At 56.5% G+C, this 17,772-nt stretch overlaps 1 protein-coding gene across 1 annotated transcript in view; it reads right to left on the reverse strand.

The window, feature by feature from the left end:
• Positions 1–15,415, reverse strand: part of LOC133351795 (decorin-like) — a 28,439-nt gene extending 13,024 nt beyond the window's left edge. Inside the window, exons 1-7 of the mRNA XM_061567329.1 lie at positions 15,294–15,415; positions 12,667–12,994; positions 11,153–11,265; positions 7,085–7,298; positions 6,366–6,479; positions 5,896–5,989; positions 5,513–5,651 (exon numbers count right to left, since the gene is read on the reverse strand). Of these exons, the coding sequence (XP_061423313.1) occupies positions 5,513–5,651; positions 5,896–5,989; positions 6,366–6,479; positions 7,085–7,298; positions 11,153–11,265; positions 12,667–12,964 (972 nt within the window). The 5' untranslated portion in view covers positions 12,965–12,994; positions 15,294–15,415. The remainder of the gene's footprint in view (positions 1–5,512; positions 5,652–5,895; positions 5,990–6,365; positions 6,480–7,084; positions 7,299–11,152; positions 11,266–12,666; positions 12,995–15,293) is intronic.
• Positions 15,416–17,772: the final 2,357 nt, after the last annotated feature.

The raw sequence follows: 17,772 nt of genomic DNA on the forward strand, positions 1-17,772 counted from the left end.
GAGGTGTGAGTGGCTGGGTGGGGTGAGGGCAGGGTGAGGGTGTGGCAGGGTGAGGGTGAGTGCAGGGTGAGGGTGAGCGGCAGGGTGAGGGTGAGCGGCAGGGTGAGGGTGAGTGGCTGGGTGAGGTGAGTGGGCTGGTGAGGGTGAGAGCGCAGGGTGAGGGTGAGCGGCAGGGTGAGGGTGAGCGGCAGGGTGAGGGTGAGTGGCTGGGTGAGGGTGAGTGGCTGGGGGAGGGTGAGTGGCAGGGTGAGCGGCAGGGTGAGGGTGAGTGGCTGGGTGAGGGTGAGTGGCTGGGTGAGGGTGAGTGGCAGGGTGAGGGTGAGTGGCAGGGTGAGGGTGAGCGGCAGGGTGAGGGTGAGCGGCAGGGTGAGGGTGAGTGGCAGGGTGAGCTGGGTGAGTGGCAGGGTGAGGGTGAGTGGCAGGGTGAGGGTGAGAGGCAGGGTGATGATGAGTGGGTTGGGTGAGGGTGAGTGGCAGGGTGAGGGTGATGGCTGGGTGAGTGGCTGGGTGAGGGTGTGGCAGGGTGAGGGTGAGTGGCAGGGTGAGGGTGAGTGGCTGGGTGAGTGGCTGGTGAGGGTGAGTGGCAGGGTGAGGGTGAGTGGCAGGGTGAGGGTGAGTGGCTGGGTGAGGGTGAGTGGCAGGGTGAGGGTGAGTGGCTGGGTGAGTGGCTGGGTGAGGGTGAGTGGCAGGGTGAGGGTGAGTGGCAGGGTGAGGGTGAGTGGCTGGGTGAGGGTGAGTGGCAGGGTGAGGTGAGTGGCTGGGTGAGAAGGCAGGGTGAGGGGAGAGGCAGGGTTGAGGGTGAGTGGCAGGGTGAGGGTGAGTGGGCTGGGTGAGGGTGAGTGGCAGGGTGAGGGTGAGTGGCAGGGTGAGGGGCTGGGTGAGGGTGAGCGGCTGGGTGAGGGTGAGTGGCAGGGTGAGGGTGAGTGGCAGGGTGAGGGTGAGTGGCAAGGTGAGGGTGAGTGGCAGGGTGAGGGTGAGAGGCAGGGGTGAGGGTGAGTGGCAGGGTGAGGGTGAGTGGCAGGGTGAGGGTGAGAGGCAGGGTGAGGGTGAGTGGCTGTGTGAGGGTGAGTGGCAGGGTGAGGGTGAGTGGCTGGGTGAGTGGCAGGGTGAAGGTGAGTGGCAGGGTGAGGTGGGTGAGTGGCAGGGTGAGGTGAGTGGCTGGTGAGTGGCTGGGTTGAGGGGAGTGGCAGGGGAGGGTGAGTGGCAGGGTGAGGGTGAGTGGCTGGTGAGTGCTGGGTGAGGTGTGAGGGCTGGGTGAGGGTGAGTGGTCTGGGTGAGGGTGAGTGGCTGGGTGAGTGGCAGGGTGAGGTGGGTGAGTGGCAGGGTGAGGTGGGTGAGTGGCAGGGTGAGGTGGGTGAGTGGCAGGGTGAGGTGGGTGAGTGGCAGGGTGAGGTGGGTGAGTGGCAGGGTGAGGGTGAGTGGCTGGGTGAGGATGAGTGGCAGGGTGAGGGTGAGTGGCTGGGTGAGTGGCTGGGTGAGGGTGAGTGGCAGGATGAGGGTGAGTGGCAGGGTGAGGGTGAGTGGCTGGGTGAGGGGTGAGTGCAGGGTGAGGGTGAGTGGCTGGGTAAGTGGCTGGGTGAGGGTGAGGGGCAGGGTTGGGTGAGTGGCAAGGTGAGGGTGATGAGGCGGCTGGGTAAGGGGTGAGGGGCTGGGTGAGGGTGAGTGGCAGGGTGAGGGTGAGAGCTGGAGTGCGGGTGAGGGAGGGCAGGGTGAGGTGGTGAGAGGCTGGGTGAGGGTGAGTGGCAGGGTGAGGGTGAGTGGCAGGGTGAGGGTGATTGGCAGGGTGAGACGGCAGGGTGAGGGGTGAGTGGCAGGGTGAGAGGCAGGGTGAGGGTGAGTGGCAGGGTGAGTGGCTGGGTGAGGGTGAGTGGCAGGGTGAGTGGCAGGGTGAGGGTGAGAGGCTGGGTAAGGGTGAGGGGCTGGGTGAGGGTGAGTGGCAGGGTGAGGGTGAGTGGCAGGGTGAGGGTGAGTGGCTGGGTGAGGGTGAGTGGCAGGGTGAGGGTGAGAGGCTGGGTGAACGGCAGGGTGAGGGTGAGTGGCAGGGTGAGGGTGATTGGCAGGGTGAGGGTGAGAGGCAGGGTGAGGGTGAGTGGCAGGGTGAGAGGCAGGGTGAGGGTGAGTGGCAGGGTGAGGGTGAGGGGCTGGGTGAGGGTGAGTGGCAGGGTGAGGGTGAGTGGCTGGGTGAGGGTGAGTGGCAGGGTGAGGGTGAGTGGCAGGGTGAGTGTGAGGGGCTTGGTGAGGGTGAGTGGCAGGGTGAGGGGCTGGGTGAGGTTGAGTGGCTGGGTGAGGGTGAGCGGCAGGGTGAGGGTGAGTGGCAGGGTGAGGGTGAGTGGCAGGGTGAGGGTGAGTGGCAGGGTGAGGGTGAGTGGCAGGGTGAGGGTGAGTGGCAGGGTGAGGGTGAGTGGGAGGGTGAGGGTGAGCGGCAGGGTGAGGGTGAGCGGCAGGGTGAGGGTGAGTGGCAGGGTGAGGGTGAGCGGCTGGGTGAGGGTGAGTGGCAGGATGAGGGTGAGGGGCTGGGTCAGGGTGAGTGGCAGGGTGAGTGACAAGGTGAGGGTGAGCGGCAGGATGAGGGTGAGTTGCAGGGTGAGGGTGAGCGGCTGGGTGAGGGTGAGTGGCAGGATGAGGGTGAGGGGCTGGGTCAGGGTGAGTGGCAGGGTGAGGGTGAGTGTCAGGGTGAGTGACAAGGTGAGGGTGAGTGGCAGGGTGAGGGTGAGTGGGAGGGTGAGGGTGAGCGGCAGGGTGAGTGGCAGGGTGAGGGTGAGTGGCAGGGTGAGGGTGAGTGGCAGGGTGAGGGTGAGTGGCAGGGTGAGGGTGAGTGACAAGGTGAGGGTGAGTGGCTGGGTGAGCGGCTGGGTGAGGGTGAGTGGCTGGGTCAGGGTGAGTGGCAGGGTGAGTGACAAGGTGAGGGTGAGCGGCTGGGTGAGGGTGAGGGGCTGGGTGAGGGTGAGTGGCAGGGTGAGCGGCTGGGTGAGGGTGAGTGTCAGGGTGAGTGGCTGGGTGAGGGTGAGTGTCAGGGTGAGCGGCTGGGTGAGGGTGAGTGTCAGGGTGAGTGGCTGGGTGAGGGTGAGTGGCAGGATGAGGGTGAGGGGCTGGGTCAGGGTGAGTGGCAGGGTGAGTGACAAGGTGAGGGTGAGCGGCAGGATGAGGGTGAGTGGCAGGGTGAGGGTGAGCGGCTTGGTGAGGGTGAGTGGCAGGGTGAGGGTGAGGGGCTGGGTCAGGGTGAGTGGCAGGGTGAGGGTGAGTGTCAGGGTGAGTGACAAGGTGAGGGTGAGTGGCAGGGTGAGGGTGAGTGGGAGGGTGAGGGTGAGCGGCAGGGTGAGGGTGAGTGGCAGGGTGAGGGTGAGTGGCAGGGTGAGGGTGAGTGACAAGGTGAGGGTGAGTGGCTGGGTGAGCGGCTGGGTGAGGGTGAGTGGCTGGGTCAGGGTGAGTGGCAGGGTGAGTGACAAGGTGAGGGTGAGCGGCTGGGTGAGGGTGAGTGGCAGGGTGAGGGTGAGTGGCAGGGTGAGGGTGAGAGGCTGGGTAAGGGTGAGGGGCTGGGTGAGGGTGAGTGGCAGGGTGAGGGTGAGAGGCTGGGTGAGGGTGAGTGGCAGGGTGAGGGTGAGAGGCTGGGTGAGGGTGAGTGGCAGGGTGAGGGTGAGTGGCAGGGTGAGGGTGATTGGCAGGGTGAGAGGCAGGGTGAGGGTGAGTGGCAGGGTGAGAGGCAGGGTGAGGGTGAGTGGCAGGGTGAGTGGCTGGGTGAGGGTGAGTGGCAGGGTGAGTGGCAGGGTGAGGGTGAGAGGCTGGGTAAGGGTGAGGGGCTGGGTGAGGGTGAGTGGCAGGGTGAGGGTTAGTGGCAGGGTGAGGGTGAGTGGCTGGGTGAGGGTGAGTGGCAGGGTGAGGGTGAGAGGCTGGGTGAACGGCAGGGTGAGGGTGAGTGGCAGGGTGAGGGTGATTGGCAGGGTGAGGGTGAGAGGCAGGGTGAGGGTGAGTGGCAGGGTGAGAGGCAGGGTGAGGGTGAGTGGCAGGGTGAGGGTGAGGGGCTGGGTGAGGGTGAGTGGCAGGGTGAGGGTGAGTGGCTGGGTGAGGGTGAGTGGCAGGGTGAGGGTGAGTGGCAGGGTGAGTGTGAGGGGCTTGGTCAGGGTGAGTGGCAGGGTGAGGGGCTGGGTGAGGGTGAGTGGCTGGGTGAGGGTGAGCGGCAGGGTGAGGGTGAGTGGCAGGGTGAGGGTGAGTGGCAGGGTGAGGGTGAGTGGCAGGGTGAGGGTGAGTGGCAGGGTGAGGGTGAGTGGCAGGGTGAGGGTGAGTGGGAGGGTGAGCGGCAGGGTGAGGGTGAGTGGCAGGGTGAGGGTGAGCGGCTGGGTGAGGGTGAGTGGCAGGATGAGGGTGAGGGGCTGGGTCAGGGTGAGTGGCAGGGTGAGTGACAAGGTGAGGGTGAGCGGCAGGATGAGGGTGAGTGGCAGGGTGAGGGTGAGCGGCTGGGTGAGGGTGAGTGGCAGGATGAGGGTGAGGGGCTGGGTCAGGGTGAGTGGCAGGGTGAGGGTGAGTGTCAGGGTGAGTGACAAGGTGAGGGTGAGTGGCAGGGTGAGGGTGAGTGGGAGGGTGAGGGTGAGCGGCAGGGTGAGTGGCAGGGTGAGGGTGAGTGGCAGGGTGAGGGTGAGTGGCAGGGTGAGGGTGAGTGGCAGGGTGAGGGTGAGTGACAAGGTGAGGGTGAGTGGCTGGGTGAGCGGCTGGGTGAGGGTGAGTGGCTGGGTCAGGGTGAGTGGCAGGGTGAGTGACAAGGTGAGGGTGAGTGGCTGGGTGAGGGTGAGGGGCTGGGTGAGGGTGAGTGGCAGGGTGAGCGGCTGGGTGAGGGTGAGTGTCAGGGTGAGTGGCGGGGTGAGGGTGAGTGTCAGGGTGAGCGGCTGGGTGAGGGTGAGTGTCAGGGTGAGTGGCTGGGTGAGGGTGAGTGGCAGGATGAGGGTGAGGGGCTGGGTCAGGGTGAGTGGCAGGGTGAGTGACAAGGTGAGGGTGAGCGGCAGGATGAGGGTGAGTGGCAGGGTGAGGGTGAGCGGCTTGGTGAGGGTGAGTGGCAGGATGAGGGTGAGGGGCTGGGTCAGGGTGAGTGGCAGGGTGAGGGTGAGTGTCAGGGTGAGTGACAAGGTGAGGGTGAGTGGCAGGGTGAGGGTGAGTGGGAGGGTGAGGGTGAGCGGCAGGGTGAGGGTGAGTGGCAGGGTGAGGGTGAGTGGCAGGGTGAGGGTGAGTGGCAGGGTGAGCTGGGTGAGTGGCAGGGTGAGGGTGAGTGACAAGGTGAGGGTGAGTGGCTGGGTGAGCGGCTGGGTGAGGGTGAGTGGCTGGGTCAGGGTGAGTGGCAGGGTGAGTGACAAGGTGAGGGTGAGCGGCTGGGTGAGGGTGAGGGGCTGGGTGAGGGTGAGTGGCAGGGTGAGCGGCTGGGTGAGGGTGAGTGTCAGGGTGAGTGGCTGGGTGAGGGTGAGTGTCAGGGTGAGCGGCTGGGTGAGGGTGAGTGTCAGGGTGAGCGGCTGGGTGAGGGTCACCCTACCATGATGAGCTTGAGATTGGCCAGGCCCGGCGGCACACGGCTCAGCTGATTTGAGTCGAGGTGCAGCTCAAGGAGGCGGCTGGCGTGGGTGAGACTCCCGTCCTTGACGGAGCTGATCTTGTTGTGGCTGAGACCGAGCCTGTGGGCACACAACGCTCATGAGCGCCTCACGGTGCTGGAACAAGTCGCGGATTCTGCCCATGAGCCGGCTGCTGGCGGATTTTAGCGAAGGGTTGAAACGTTTTAGATGCTACAGGGGGACTGGATGGGCATACCTCACCAAGCGGCAATGCAACAAACAGCGCCATCACAGCAGTGACTCGTGAGAATTGATGCGTTTCTTGAATTGGTGATACCGGTGTGTGGTATGCAGGTGGTGTCACCTGGTGAGGTGGTCCAGGCCCTTGAGGTCGCTGTCCCCGATAGCGGTGATCTTGTTGCCGTCCAAGTGGAGCTCATTGAGGGAGGCCGGTAGCCCTGAGGACGACAGCACAGCACGGTCACATGGGAATGTGACACGGCACGGCGACACGGTGACACGGCACGGTCACATGGGAAGGTGACACGGCACGGCGACACGGTGACACGGCACGGCGACATGGGAAGGTGACACGGCAACACGGCGACACGGCACGGTCACATGGGAAGGTGATACGGCACGGCGACACGGTGACACGGCACGGCGACACGGCGCTCAGAGTCCACTGCTCACCCGCCACTCCCCCATCAGCATCACATCGGGGGGCCGGGGGCACGTTCGGGACGTGCACTCTACCCGACGCGCTCACGACGCGTCGAGGCCGCGTCGTGCTGACGGAGTTTTCCGCCAGCACGCCGAGGGGTCTGTACGCACCTTTGGGGATGGTGCTGAGCTCGCTGTCAGACAGACGGATGTAGGTGAGGCGATCCAATCCCTTGAAGGAGCCGACGTCTATTCCGCTGTTCTGCAGAGGATTGTTTCCCATCTCTGCACGATTGGCAAGAAATAATGAATTTGTAATACTCACAGGATGGTCAGTTTAATATTTGCCTAAACAGTGAATGAAGTCATACTTTTATGACCATTGTGAACACACACCAACAAACATAGGTTTTATCGTAATCAATCGATCACAATTCCAAATACATCAGCAGACCAACTGGGGAGCAAGGGTCTGGATAAAGTCTTACAAAAAACAGCATCATGATGACACAGGGTCGCAAATGTCATGGAGACGCTCGCGTCACAGGGTCACTAGGGTCACAGGGTCACTAGGGTCACAGGGTTGCTAGCGTCATGGGTCGCGGGGTCACGGGGTCGTGGGGTCGTGGGGTCATGGGGTCGCTAGGGTCGCGGGGTCGTGGGGTCGCTAGGGTCGTGGGGTCGTGGGGTCGCTAGCATCGCGGGGTCGTTTGTGTCATTGGGTCACAAGTATCACGCAGTTCCAAGATTTAACTCGTGTGGTGATGTCAGAGTGGACTCGGCACGTGACTATGCCCCTGTGCTGTGGCCACTCTGCGCCAATCTGGTGGCGATGCGACTGCGTGGGCACGGGGGGTGCCGCGTGATGAGCGCCCTTCTGGGATACGCACCTATCGCGTTCAGACGCTTGAGTCCGTAAAAGATCTCCCTCGGCACCTTGGAAATGCGGTTCTCGTAGAGGCGCAGCTCGGTGAGGTATTTGGGCAAGTTGGGCGGCACCTCCTCGAGCTGGTTCTTTGACAGATACAGGCGGTCGAGGCTCACCAGGGGCAGAAACGCCTTCGGGTGGATCTTGGAGATCTTGTTGTTCGCCAGGATGAGAACCTGCGTGGGCGCGAGGGACGAAGGAGTCCAACAACAGCGTGAACCTCCGCGCTCCACTCGAGCGCACCACGCGACCCCTGCGTCGCCTTCACAACGGCACTGGCGTCACGCAAGGGGCTGCATTGTTGAACACCTTCAACACCTCGCCGTGTAGCCTGAGCAGACTGTTGGGGAAAGTGCCGTGAGTAGCGAGTGGCACCTAATAAAGGCCGGCACGGTGCACGAGGGGGTGGGTGGCCAGTACCATGCGCGACCGCCTTTGTCTCCCCAATGGCGATGTTTACTACGCACCGCACAAGGTGCTCATTTGAGGCTCAGTCGACCTAGGGGAGGCCCAGGACCGGTTCAGATATTCGTCACTGGTGTTGGGAATCGAACCCGTGGGTCGCCGGGGTTCGCGGCGCAGCGCGCTAATCGCTGCGCCGCCGCTCCCCAATTGAATATTCATGCAAAGCTCGAAGGCAGTCGACACATCCCACATTAAACGCAACCTAGAGGCTGCTGTCGCCCTTCTCTCGCGTCTACAAAGTTTATGTAAAGTTCCTTTGATCAATGCAATTCGTCCGTGCTCTAAGCCGACACTATCTCCCTCGGGAACACTTCGATGTGCCGCTTTATCCCATTTTAATTTGGGCTCTCATGATCGCCTACTTTTAGAATGCTCCGCAACTTCACGCCTGTAAATAATCATCATCATCATTGTAACAGAGTCGTGTCAAATGTATTTGACCAGGATGAGATTCGCATCTCAATTTCAAGGGACTTCTGGAAAGATGGCGGCGACAGATCACCAGTTCCACAGAAAGTGTGGATTAATATCATCCATAATACCGGTTTTTGGGTTAGATCGCGTAAATATACACAAATATGGCTGTCGCCTTATGAAGCTAGTTGTAATTACTGGCGAAACGTCGTACTCAGATTGTAAATGTTGTGGCTTTGCTCTTCAACACACCGGCGTGCTGTACTAGTGACAAATTGGCCACGTTCTGTTTACATGACAACCCTTATTAGTTGGCTGTGTCGGGCGGTAGCGGGTTTAACGACACATTTATATATTTTTGCGATCTAACCCAAAAAACCTGTATTATGGATGATATTGGTCGCGAAAGCCTGCGTGTTAAACTGGATTAATATAGCTGTGCAAATATAACACATTAACACAGACTAGAAAAATGAAACATTAAAATTTTCATTATTACTTTGTAAGAAATAAATTGTTAGAGAGAGGTTACGTGGCATCAATGGGTAGAGACAACATTTCCTGATACATTTTTAAAATGTAAAGACACGAGTCAATCAGCCTGATACTGAGGTGGCATCAGACCGCTTCCAGGCAGTTGGGGCCGGATGAGAGAAATCAAAGCCCTGCGGCCCGGGACAGACTCGACAGCGAGGTTTGAGTGAGAGCGAATGTCTGAGCTGAGACCAGGGGAAGAAATCAGCCGAGTCAGTTTGAGTGCACACGAGTCAGTTTGAGTGCACACGAGTCAGTTTGAGTGCACACGAGTCAGTTTGAGTGCACACGAGTCAGTTTGAGTGCACACGAGTCAGTTTGAGTGCACACGAGTCAGTTTGAGTGCACACGAGTCAGTTTGAGTGCACACGAGTCAGTTTGAGTGCACACGAGTCAGTTTGAGTGCACACGAGTCAGTTTGAGTGCACACGAGTCAGTTTGAGTGCACACGAGTCAGTTTGAGTGCACACGAGTCAGTTTGAGTGCACACGAGTCAGTTTGAGTGCACACGAGTCAGTTTGAGTGCACACGAGTCAGTTTGAGTGCACACGAGTCAGTTTGAGTGCACACGAGGCAGTTTGAGTGCACACGAGTCAGTTTGAGTGCACACGAGTCAGTTTGAGTGCACACGAGTGGAGGAGGAAGTTTGCCACGTCCATCTTCGGTGGAATTTACGACCACTCCAAATTCATCCAGGGAATGGTGTTATCAATAAAATGCCGCAATGGTGTTCTCCAAATGGGCACTCGGGCACAGACCTTGCTACGCTATTACAGCTTGGAGCAAGGCCACCGATGACAGTGGAAGAGGCGCTGTGGGCAATATCCAAATGTTATCTACATCAGAAATGTTCGTGGTTAAAATGAATGTTATTTGTGCAAGCTGAGGAAACCCCCATTTTTTATTCACGAATAACAAACTGATTCTGCACTCTTTCACACAACTCTGAATGTGTCGTTTAAGATGTCCATTGGTAGGATGTCTAAAGTTGTACGCGTGCAAAGTAGACGAAAGCTTGCAAATTTCAGATCCTGTGGGTGTATAAGTTTTACTCTATCGGAAATTGATTATATCTGACTGTAATTTACTTTCCAGCAGAGTGATTGATGGATTTTAATGTCCACTCGTATGGCCCCAGCCTGACACTATGTAAATCTGCATCATAATGATAATTGGAAGCGTTTAAACACTTCAAAGCGTCTTTAGTTTCCACGCTCTCTTATAAGGGTGGGGTAGGGTGCAAGTATATTATAATGCGAGGGTACGAGTCTTTTTCCAGGCCTCTGGCAAGTGTTGCCACAGGGCTGGAAAGTCGGGAGTCCACACGGTCACCACAGCACCGTGACCTCACTCGCCCTGCTCGCCTGCTTGTTCGTACTGGTAAATCAGTTACAGCACAGCGTGGGGAAGACTACACAAATGCATGGGGTTAGATCACGTAAAGATAAATGTGTCGTTAGAGCCGCCACCACCCGACACAGTTACATTGTAAGGTTTGTCGCGTGAACAAAACGTGCCAACTCGTTATTAGTTCAACACACCGGTTGTGTGTTGGAGAGTGAACCCACTACAATATTTACAATTATAGTGTAGTGTATAGTGTAGTGTATAGTGTAGTGTATATTGTAGTAAACCCACCGCAATATTTACAATTCCAGTACCGTGACGTTTCACCGATAAACAGAGCAGATGAAGGTGATGTCGTCACTTGTGAGACAATTAGGTGCGAAGACCAGGTGAGTGTATTCATGAACATTACAATGGATATCTATTATTGGTTGGGTTATTCACAGTTAATGAACATACATGATGTACGTACATCATGCGTGGACATTATGTTTGTACATTCTGCCGTGTCCGGTATTGCAGCTCCGCTCCGCGCTTCAAAAGGAGCACGGGCCTTCAACTACATTACGTTCGTGAAGAACAGAGATCACCACTCCGCTGACTTGAACCAGCACGAGACCACGGGGCTAGAGAGCGCGGGGAGCGAGCGAGCGGTCAGAGGGGCCGAGGGTGACGACGCGTGACCAGGCCACGCCGTTCGTGTCGGCACGGCTTCGTGTCCGGTCGGCGTCCCCAGGCCAGGTTAGTACCTGGACGTGGACACTGCAGTGTACATCACAGCCCTCTACCTATCCAAACAATTGGTGGTACGGAGAGATCTCACCGACAAGATGATTCTGAGTTTAACACGGAGGAGGCTTTCTCGACCAACATTATCTATAATATTGGTCGCGAGAGCCTCCATTATGGACACGGTGATTCTCCAACTGAAGTGATTTCATCTCTGGACGTTGTGCGACAGCCGATCATGAGACTTTTCATTCCTGCCAGGTCCACGCTTCCGCGACGCGCCTGCTGTCCTCTTCTAATCGAGACGGTGTGGATGTTGAAATCACTGCTGCCCAGGGGGAAATCCCCTCACCCACGACTGTCTCCGATATTGAGCCTCGATCCCAACCGCCCGCGATGAGCGTGCTCTCACGGCACCGCGCAAACTCAAACTCCATCGATCTCTCGGGGGCATGGCTCAGGCGTGGACGACGGCCGTGGTTCCAGGAACGGCAGGGCTGCGCCCGCCTACATGCCCGCCTACATGCGTGCGCAGACATACGTGCAGCTTGGCCTGATTCTTGAAGGCGTCTTCTTTGATCTCGGTCAGCTTGTTGCCCTGCAGATCGAGCAGCGTGGTGTCCAGCGGAATTTTGCTTGGCACGTCGCGGAGTCCTGCACTCGGGGAGGAGAGGGAAGTGGGGTTGGGAGGGGGGGCAAGGGGGTCGTTAAGTGCGCCGCAGGCAGGGGCGGGAGGGGGGCCGCGCGCTCCGGGGCGAATTCGGAATCATGCCGCGTCCACAAAAAACCCCGCAAGGTGAGCGCCAGGTCCTGCGATGTTCTCATCGACGCTCTAACGACACATCCGACCACTCTTGAGTCGTGACACAGCCAACGCGGTGGCGCGTGTAGCGAAGCATATCGACAAAGCTCGATGATTGCAATTCGCTACTCTACGGGATGTCCGGCAAAAAAAAACATGAGCAAGCTACAGCGCGTACACAAAATTCTCTGGCGCGTGTCGTGACGGGGTGCTGCGAGATCCGCCTGTGTCCGTGCAGTGCTCGCCGAGCTGCATTGGCGTCCGGTTGCGGAAAGAACACTTTAATTATAAGGCTGCACTCATTACACGCAAAGTCCTTGCCACAAATTAACCACAATACCTTGCTGATCTCGTCAAGGAGTATAAACCATCGCGCGAACTCCGGTCATCCTCACAGCGGCTTTTGGCTGTCACCGCTCTTCCTTCCGATATTAGGAAAACCACTGGAGCTGTGCACTTTTAAGTCGAGACTAGAAACTAATATCTTTAAAGCTGCTTTTTGTGCTTAATTTGTTGTCCTTCCCCCGCACCTCTGATTAACGCGGTTGGCTACGCACGGTGCGAAAGAAGTTCAACGTACGTGCACACAGCGTGGGACACGAATGCCGTGCCAGTCTTCCACCTCGTCACCTCTGTCTCTTCTGGAAGCATTCCCCCGCCATCTCGGATCAACGCAGTATTTTTGTTTTTGTTTCTTTATCTTTTTATTTTATGTCTGGAGAGGGTAGATGCATCCCATGCATCCCATCCCTCCTAACCCTCTCCAGGTGTGCCTCTTCAGGCCATTTCAAGCCACATTGGACTCAACAATATATGTCTGAAATAACAAAGTCACGCAGCATGGGAGGCTGTTGTGCCAGAGCCAACTCTGGTCGTGTGGCAATTTTTGTGACCCTTTGGAAAGAGCCACCAACAGCTGTCGTCTCTCAGCCGGGCTGTCAAGAAACCAACCTTCCGCCTGACTATGTGGGAGAGTGCACAGGATGTCACACAGGGCTTAGAACACCTCGCCGTTGGTAATAATAATAAAATATTAATTCCATTTATAATGCCCCAGATTTTGCAGACAAATCAACAACTCGGAGGTGCGGAGCCAAGCTCAGGGCTGCCCGAAAGCCCGGACCCAGACAGACAGAGGGGGGCCTTCAGACGTTTCTTGAAAGTCGGAGCGCATTCGATGTTGCGGATGTGCAAAGGGACATAAAGAGTTCCACACCGAGGGTGTCTGGAGACGATAGCTCAAGGGCTCTCACCGAGGTCGGAGCACTGCACAACTTTGTGGTTGCACTGGCAGCCAAAGGGGCACGAGTGCTCGGCGCGGGGGGGCGGACGCGGAGTCGGGAGTGGCCGAGCCGACCCGCTGTGCGCGACGTCGATGATTTCCCCCGAGCCCTCCCCGTCCACCGCACCGCTGCCGCCGGCCATGAAGTCAAACATCTGGGACTGCCGGAATGGCGCCGCAGCGGCGGCGGCGGCTGACGCCCGGCCGGAGGAGGAGGAGGAGGCGACCAGCGCGCTGGCAAGAAGCAAGACCAGGAGCGGTGATGCCATCCTGAGCGGCAGCTCTCAAGTCACACGGGGCTGGGAGGAAAGAGACACGTGGCGCACACAAAAGAGCGACGAGCTGAACGTTGGTTGTCAGATGTAAATGTATTTTCAGTAAATGCTCCCCCCTGTTTATGTCAAGGGGGAGGGGGGGGGGGGGTTGCGTTCCTGAAAATGTGCGACGACGAATATCGAAACGGCGTCCAGCACACAAGTGGGTGGAGGCGAAGGCTTGAGAGGCGACGGATAACGAGACAGGGCGGGTGACGATGCTGTTAGCGGCGTAAGCGTGGGTTGCAGGCGATGCAGATCAGGCAGCGGTGTGAATAATAATAGTAACAACGTGACGACATATTATGCGAAACGGCGTAACAGGGAGAGACGTTAAGCAGGGTGTGTTTACACAGTAAATGGTGCACCAGGCGCAGCCCTGCAATAGCCTGCGTGCACCACGACTGGCGGAAGGGTCTCCACTCGAGGGAGCTCGAGAGAGAGAGAGGGGGCGGGGGGGTATTTTGCCTACTCTTCCACGTGGGTCAAACGTCCTGGAAGCGGTGCGAGTGCCCACACTTTACCTCCACCACACGCGACCTGCCTGCCGACCAACCTCCCGGCTGTGGTGAACCCGTTGCTACCGACAGAGGCAGTGCCGGAGAGATTTTAGAAACTTGCACCCTCGTTTCTGTCCGGTGCGCTGACCATTCCACCGCAGGTGCAGTGCCGTGACGGAAACACCTGGACCCCTTTGCTAGGAACGTCACCGATTACGGGCATGTACTTTTACGTTCAAGGCCGCGGTGTTATTGATGAACGTGCTGAGTCAGTTTTCGTTATTCGTGCTGTGAACCGCTACCGACAACGATATCGCTGTATAATTTGGTTAATCAATGACAACAACAACAACAAAACCACTGCAATTTTTAAAATTTTATTCAAGACGTGCTTTGTATCATCAGGTGAGGACAACGCTCGCCTTTGCGACGGTGGCGTGACCCATTTGTCGCTTTCGCGGAAGGTGGCGGTGATCGCGTCTGACATTTGGGGGCCTCGTTTGCATCCCCTCTCTAACTCCGCTGACACGACCTTGATCTCGTCTCTGCCCCTTGGATCGCTTGCCCAACACCCCCCCCCCCCCCCAGTCTTTATATTATTGCCGCGGTTGAAGAGCCTTTGCCCTGACTCATTTAATCGGAGATCAAAGGTACCCAAGGGTTCTTGTCTCGCCCGGCACGCCGTGGTCTCTTGTTTGAGAATGATCACAGCCTTTCCCTAACGATATTCGACGCCATTGTGGTACCCGCGTTCAAAACGCAACCCTTGGGAGCTCCCACAAAGCCGCAACATCCAGAATAGATTCTGGTGCCTTTCTCTCATCTGACCTTCACCCCCACCCTCCCCTATCTTCCAACGCCTGCCATGATAATCCTGTCACCATTAATTCTGCCAAGACGGGCATTTTCATCGTCGTCTCCATTAAAGTCGCTACGAGAAGTACTTTTAATCCCTCTCCAATCCGCTCCACTCACCAATGACCGTAGCCTCATTAGTCTCGGCACATCTTTCCGAATCATCTTGGAAGCCACACATCGTCTCCATCGCCTCTCGGAAACCAATCCAAGAAACGTGGGCTTCCCTTTGTAATGCAAAAATCTCAGTTGCACACCAGCAATGTCTCACACTCGACACATGGCACAGAAATGGCGCAGAAAAAAGTTCTGCTCCAAAGTTTCGGGCGGCGCGTGATGGAGTCAAAGAACGATGTCCCGGCCCTGTGCTCTATCTCGTCGTTCCCCCTTGCCTCCCCGCGTCACTTCTCCCGGTTAACTTGGTCTGTGCTGCTCCTGAAACCCAACGTCCGCGCTGTTTGTCCACCCAAGGGATGCCCTCGCCTGTCGCACACGTCGCAAGGTGCGTTTGAGGTCGTCTCGTTGCGCTAAGTTCGCCTCTTTAGAAAACGTCCCAACGAGACGTAATTTTACTCACGAATGACCCCTCCTTTCTTCTACTTCCCAGCCGGATTGCAACTTGCAGTCGTTTAAGTTTACAATCAATCACTGCTTTCTAGTCCCGTGTCGCTGACGGTGATCGACGTTTCTCTTTTAAAACAAGAAGAAAGAGCCCCTCCGTTGTGGTTCTTACATTCCAAATGTATTTTGAGCACCCAACGTCGTGATTCGTCATTGATTTTTGGCCAAATTTCCGTCACAACACTTTCCATCACCCGAACGTCGCCAAACACAGCCAAGGAATAATGAAGTAGGCACGTGGCGTGCGAGCGTTTAACCACGCACCGATTTATTCGCATTGTTATTATTGTTTTTTCAAGTCCACTCACCGTTGATTGAAGGGCCATCCTCACAAAAGCATTTTAGCGCCGCAATTCTAAACAGAGCACCCGCGCAATCACGCGAATTACAAGCAGAGGAAATGAGCGTTGAAGCATCACCTTCTGGACTGGAGAGCTGTTGGTGTTTTGAGATGAGCTCAGGCACGCGCCGCTGTGTGTATGGCGAGCGGGGTATGGTGGCTACCTAGCTGGCTAGGTAGTGTTCCTAGACCGCAGGAGGCGCGTGATGCAACGCCCACCACCATCATCATCAACCTCCTGCTCACCCTCCCTTCCTTTCCGTGTCCCAACCCCGGGCACGCAGTACCCCGGACAGGGGGAGCGTGACCCCCCACCCCCCCTACCCCCCACCCACCCCCTACCCCCCACCCACCCCCTACCCCCCACCCACCCCTACCCCCCACCCACCCCCTACCCCCCACCCACCCCCTACCCCCCACCCACCCCCTACCCCCCACCCACCCCTACCCCCCACTCGCGGTGGAATTCCTCCGCTGTGCTTCAACGCGCTGCCTCCGGGCGTGTCATCAACACCGCCAATGTGGGGGAGGTGGCGAGGGGGGGGCAGTATCGTCTAAGGCGGGGGGGGGGGGGAATCTGCGGTGACTGTTTAAGGACTGCAGTGCGCGGCTCTTGAAATTTGAAGGGAAAAAATGGCTCTTCTTATTATTTTGGTTGCCGACCTCTCACCATGGGAGTCCAGTTCACCATGGAAGTCCATTTCACCATGGAAGTCCAGTTCACTATGGGATTCTAGTTCACCATGGAAGTCCATTTCACCGTGGAAGTCCAGTTTACCATGGAAGTCCAGTTTACCATGGAAGGTACAGTTCACCGTGGAAGCCCAGTTCACCTTGGAAGTCCAGTTCACCATGGAAGTCCAGTTTACCATGGAAGTCCAGTTTACCGTGGAAGTCCAGTTCACCGTGGAAGTCCAGTTCACCGTGGAAGTCCAGTTCACCATGGAAGTCCAGTTCACCATGGAAGGTCCAGTTCACCTTGGAAGTCCAGTTCACCATGGAAGTCCAGTTCACCATGGAAGTCCAGTTTACCATGGAAGTCCAGTTTACCGTGGAAGTCCAGTTCACCGTGGAAGTCCAGTTCACCGTGGAAGTCCAGTTCACCATGGAAGTCCAGTTTACCGTGGCATTCCAATTCACCGTGGCAGTCCAGTTCACCGTGGAAGTCCCGTTCACCATGGAAGCCCAGTTCACCATGGAAGTCCAGTTTACCATGGAAGTCCAGTTCACCATGGACAGGGGTTGGCAAACCTGCGGCTCCCGAGCCGCGTGCGTCTCATGAAGAGCCGCTTCGTGACGTCTTTATCGAGGACCACCGCCGTCTCGCACTCACAACCACACAGTGGGAGGCATTGAGGCTCGTGAAATATTGAGGGTTTTTTTACCGAATTCTAAAAATAATGTCTCCTTGTTGTTTTGGTTGAACAATGTTCACAAGTCTACACGAATCCCATTTAATCATCTTCACGTTAACTCATTTAGAAGTTAACCCAAAATCGAGGAAGTTATTTTAGATTCCATGTTTGCCCGTAATACAGTTTTTTTTGTTAGATCGCGTTAATATATAAATGTGTCGTTGTGCCTTGGCTCTCCAACACACCGGTGTGCTGTACTAGTGACGAATTGTCATGTTCTGTTTACGTGACAACCCTTACTAGTTGGCTGTGTCGGGTGGTGGCGGGTTTTAACGACACATTAACGCGATCTAACCCAAAAAAACCTTTATTATGGATGATATTGGTCGCGAAAGCCTACGTGTTAAACTGACCAATCCATATGTTGGCTTTGCGAATGGTTTACATTTGTTGAAAATTATGGTGTAGCTTTCAAAATGACCATATAATCCTGTAAATAAAAAGAGTATTGTGTTGAAACTCAAGAAGGCTTTAATGGGTAAAGTATTGTTGTCAAGATTTCAATGTCCGGATTATTCTAGATGTACCTGGGTCTGTTGAACTTATTTCGCACCATACGTAGCCACTCGTGCTAATCGGAGATACAATCGACAGCAAATGAAAATATAGACGCAGCAAGGTTATAACAACCTCAGTGTTTAGAGCCAACATTACCCACAACGTGGCACCTGCAGACATCCACTAAATAATCCAGACAAACAAACACGTGTGACAGTCAATTTAACACGTAGGCTTTCGCGACCAATATTATTCATAATATAGGTTTTTGGGTCAGATCGCGTTATTTATAAATGTATCATAACCCTCCACCACCCGACACGGCCAAACAGTAAATAAGTATAACCCGAAAAAACAAAGTTTTTCACTCTAAATCCTTTATTTGCGTGGCGGCAAGAGTCCTCTTGTCCTCTGGCTTGAGATGGCTGCCACCTATGGGTCAGATGATTGCATTGCACCATTAAGCAATTGGTAATTAAATATAATATTTTTGTCCTAAAAAGTGTAAAATTTCACGAACATTAATTGTCACGC

Source organism: Lethenteron reissneri, chromosome 38 (assembly GCF_015708825.2).
Source record: "Lethenteron reissneri isolate LAM-NWPU_2019-01 chromosome 38, ASM1570882v1, whole genome shotgun sequence".
Taxonomy (NCBI): Eukaryota; Metazoa; Chordata; class Hyperoartia; order Petromyzontiformes; family Petromyzontidae; genus Lethenteron; species Lethenteron reissneri.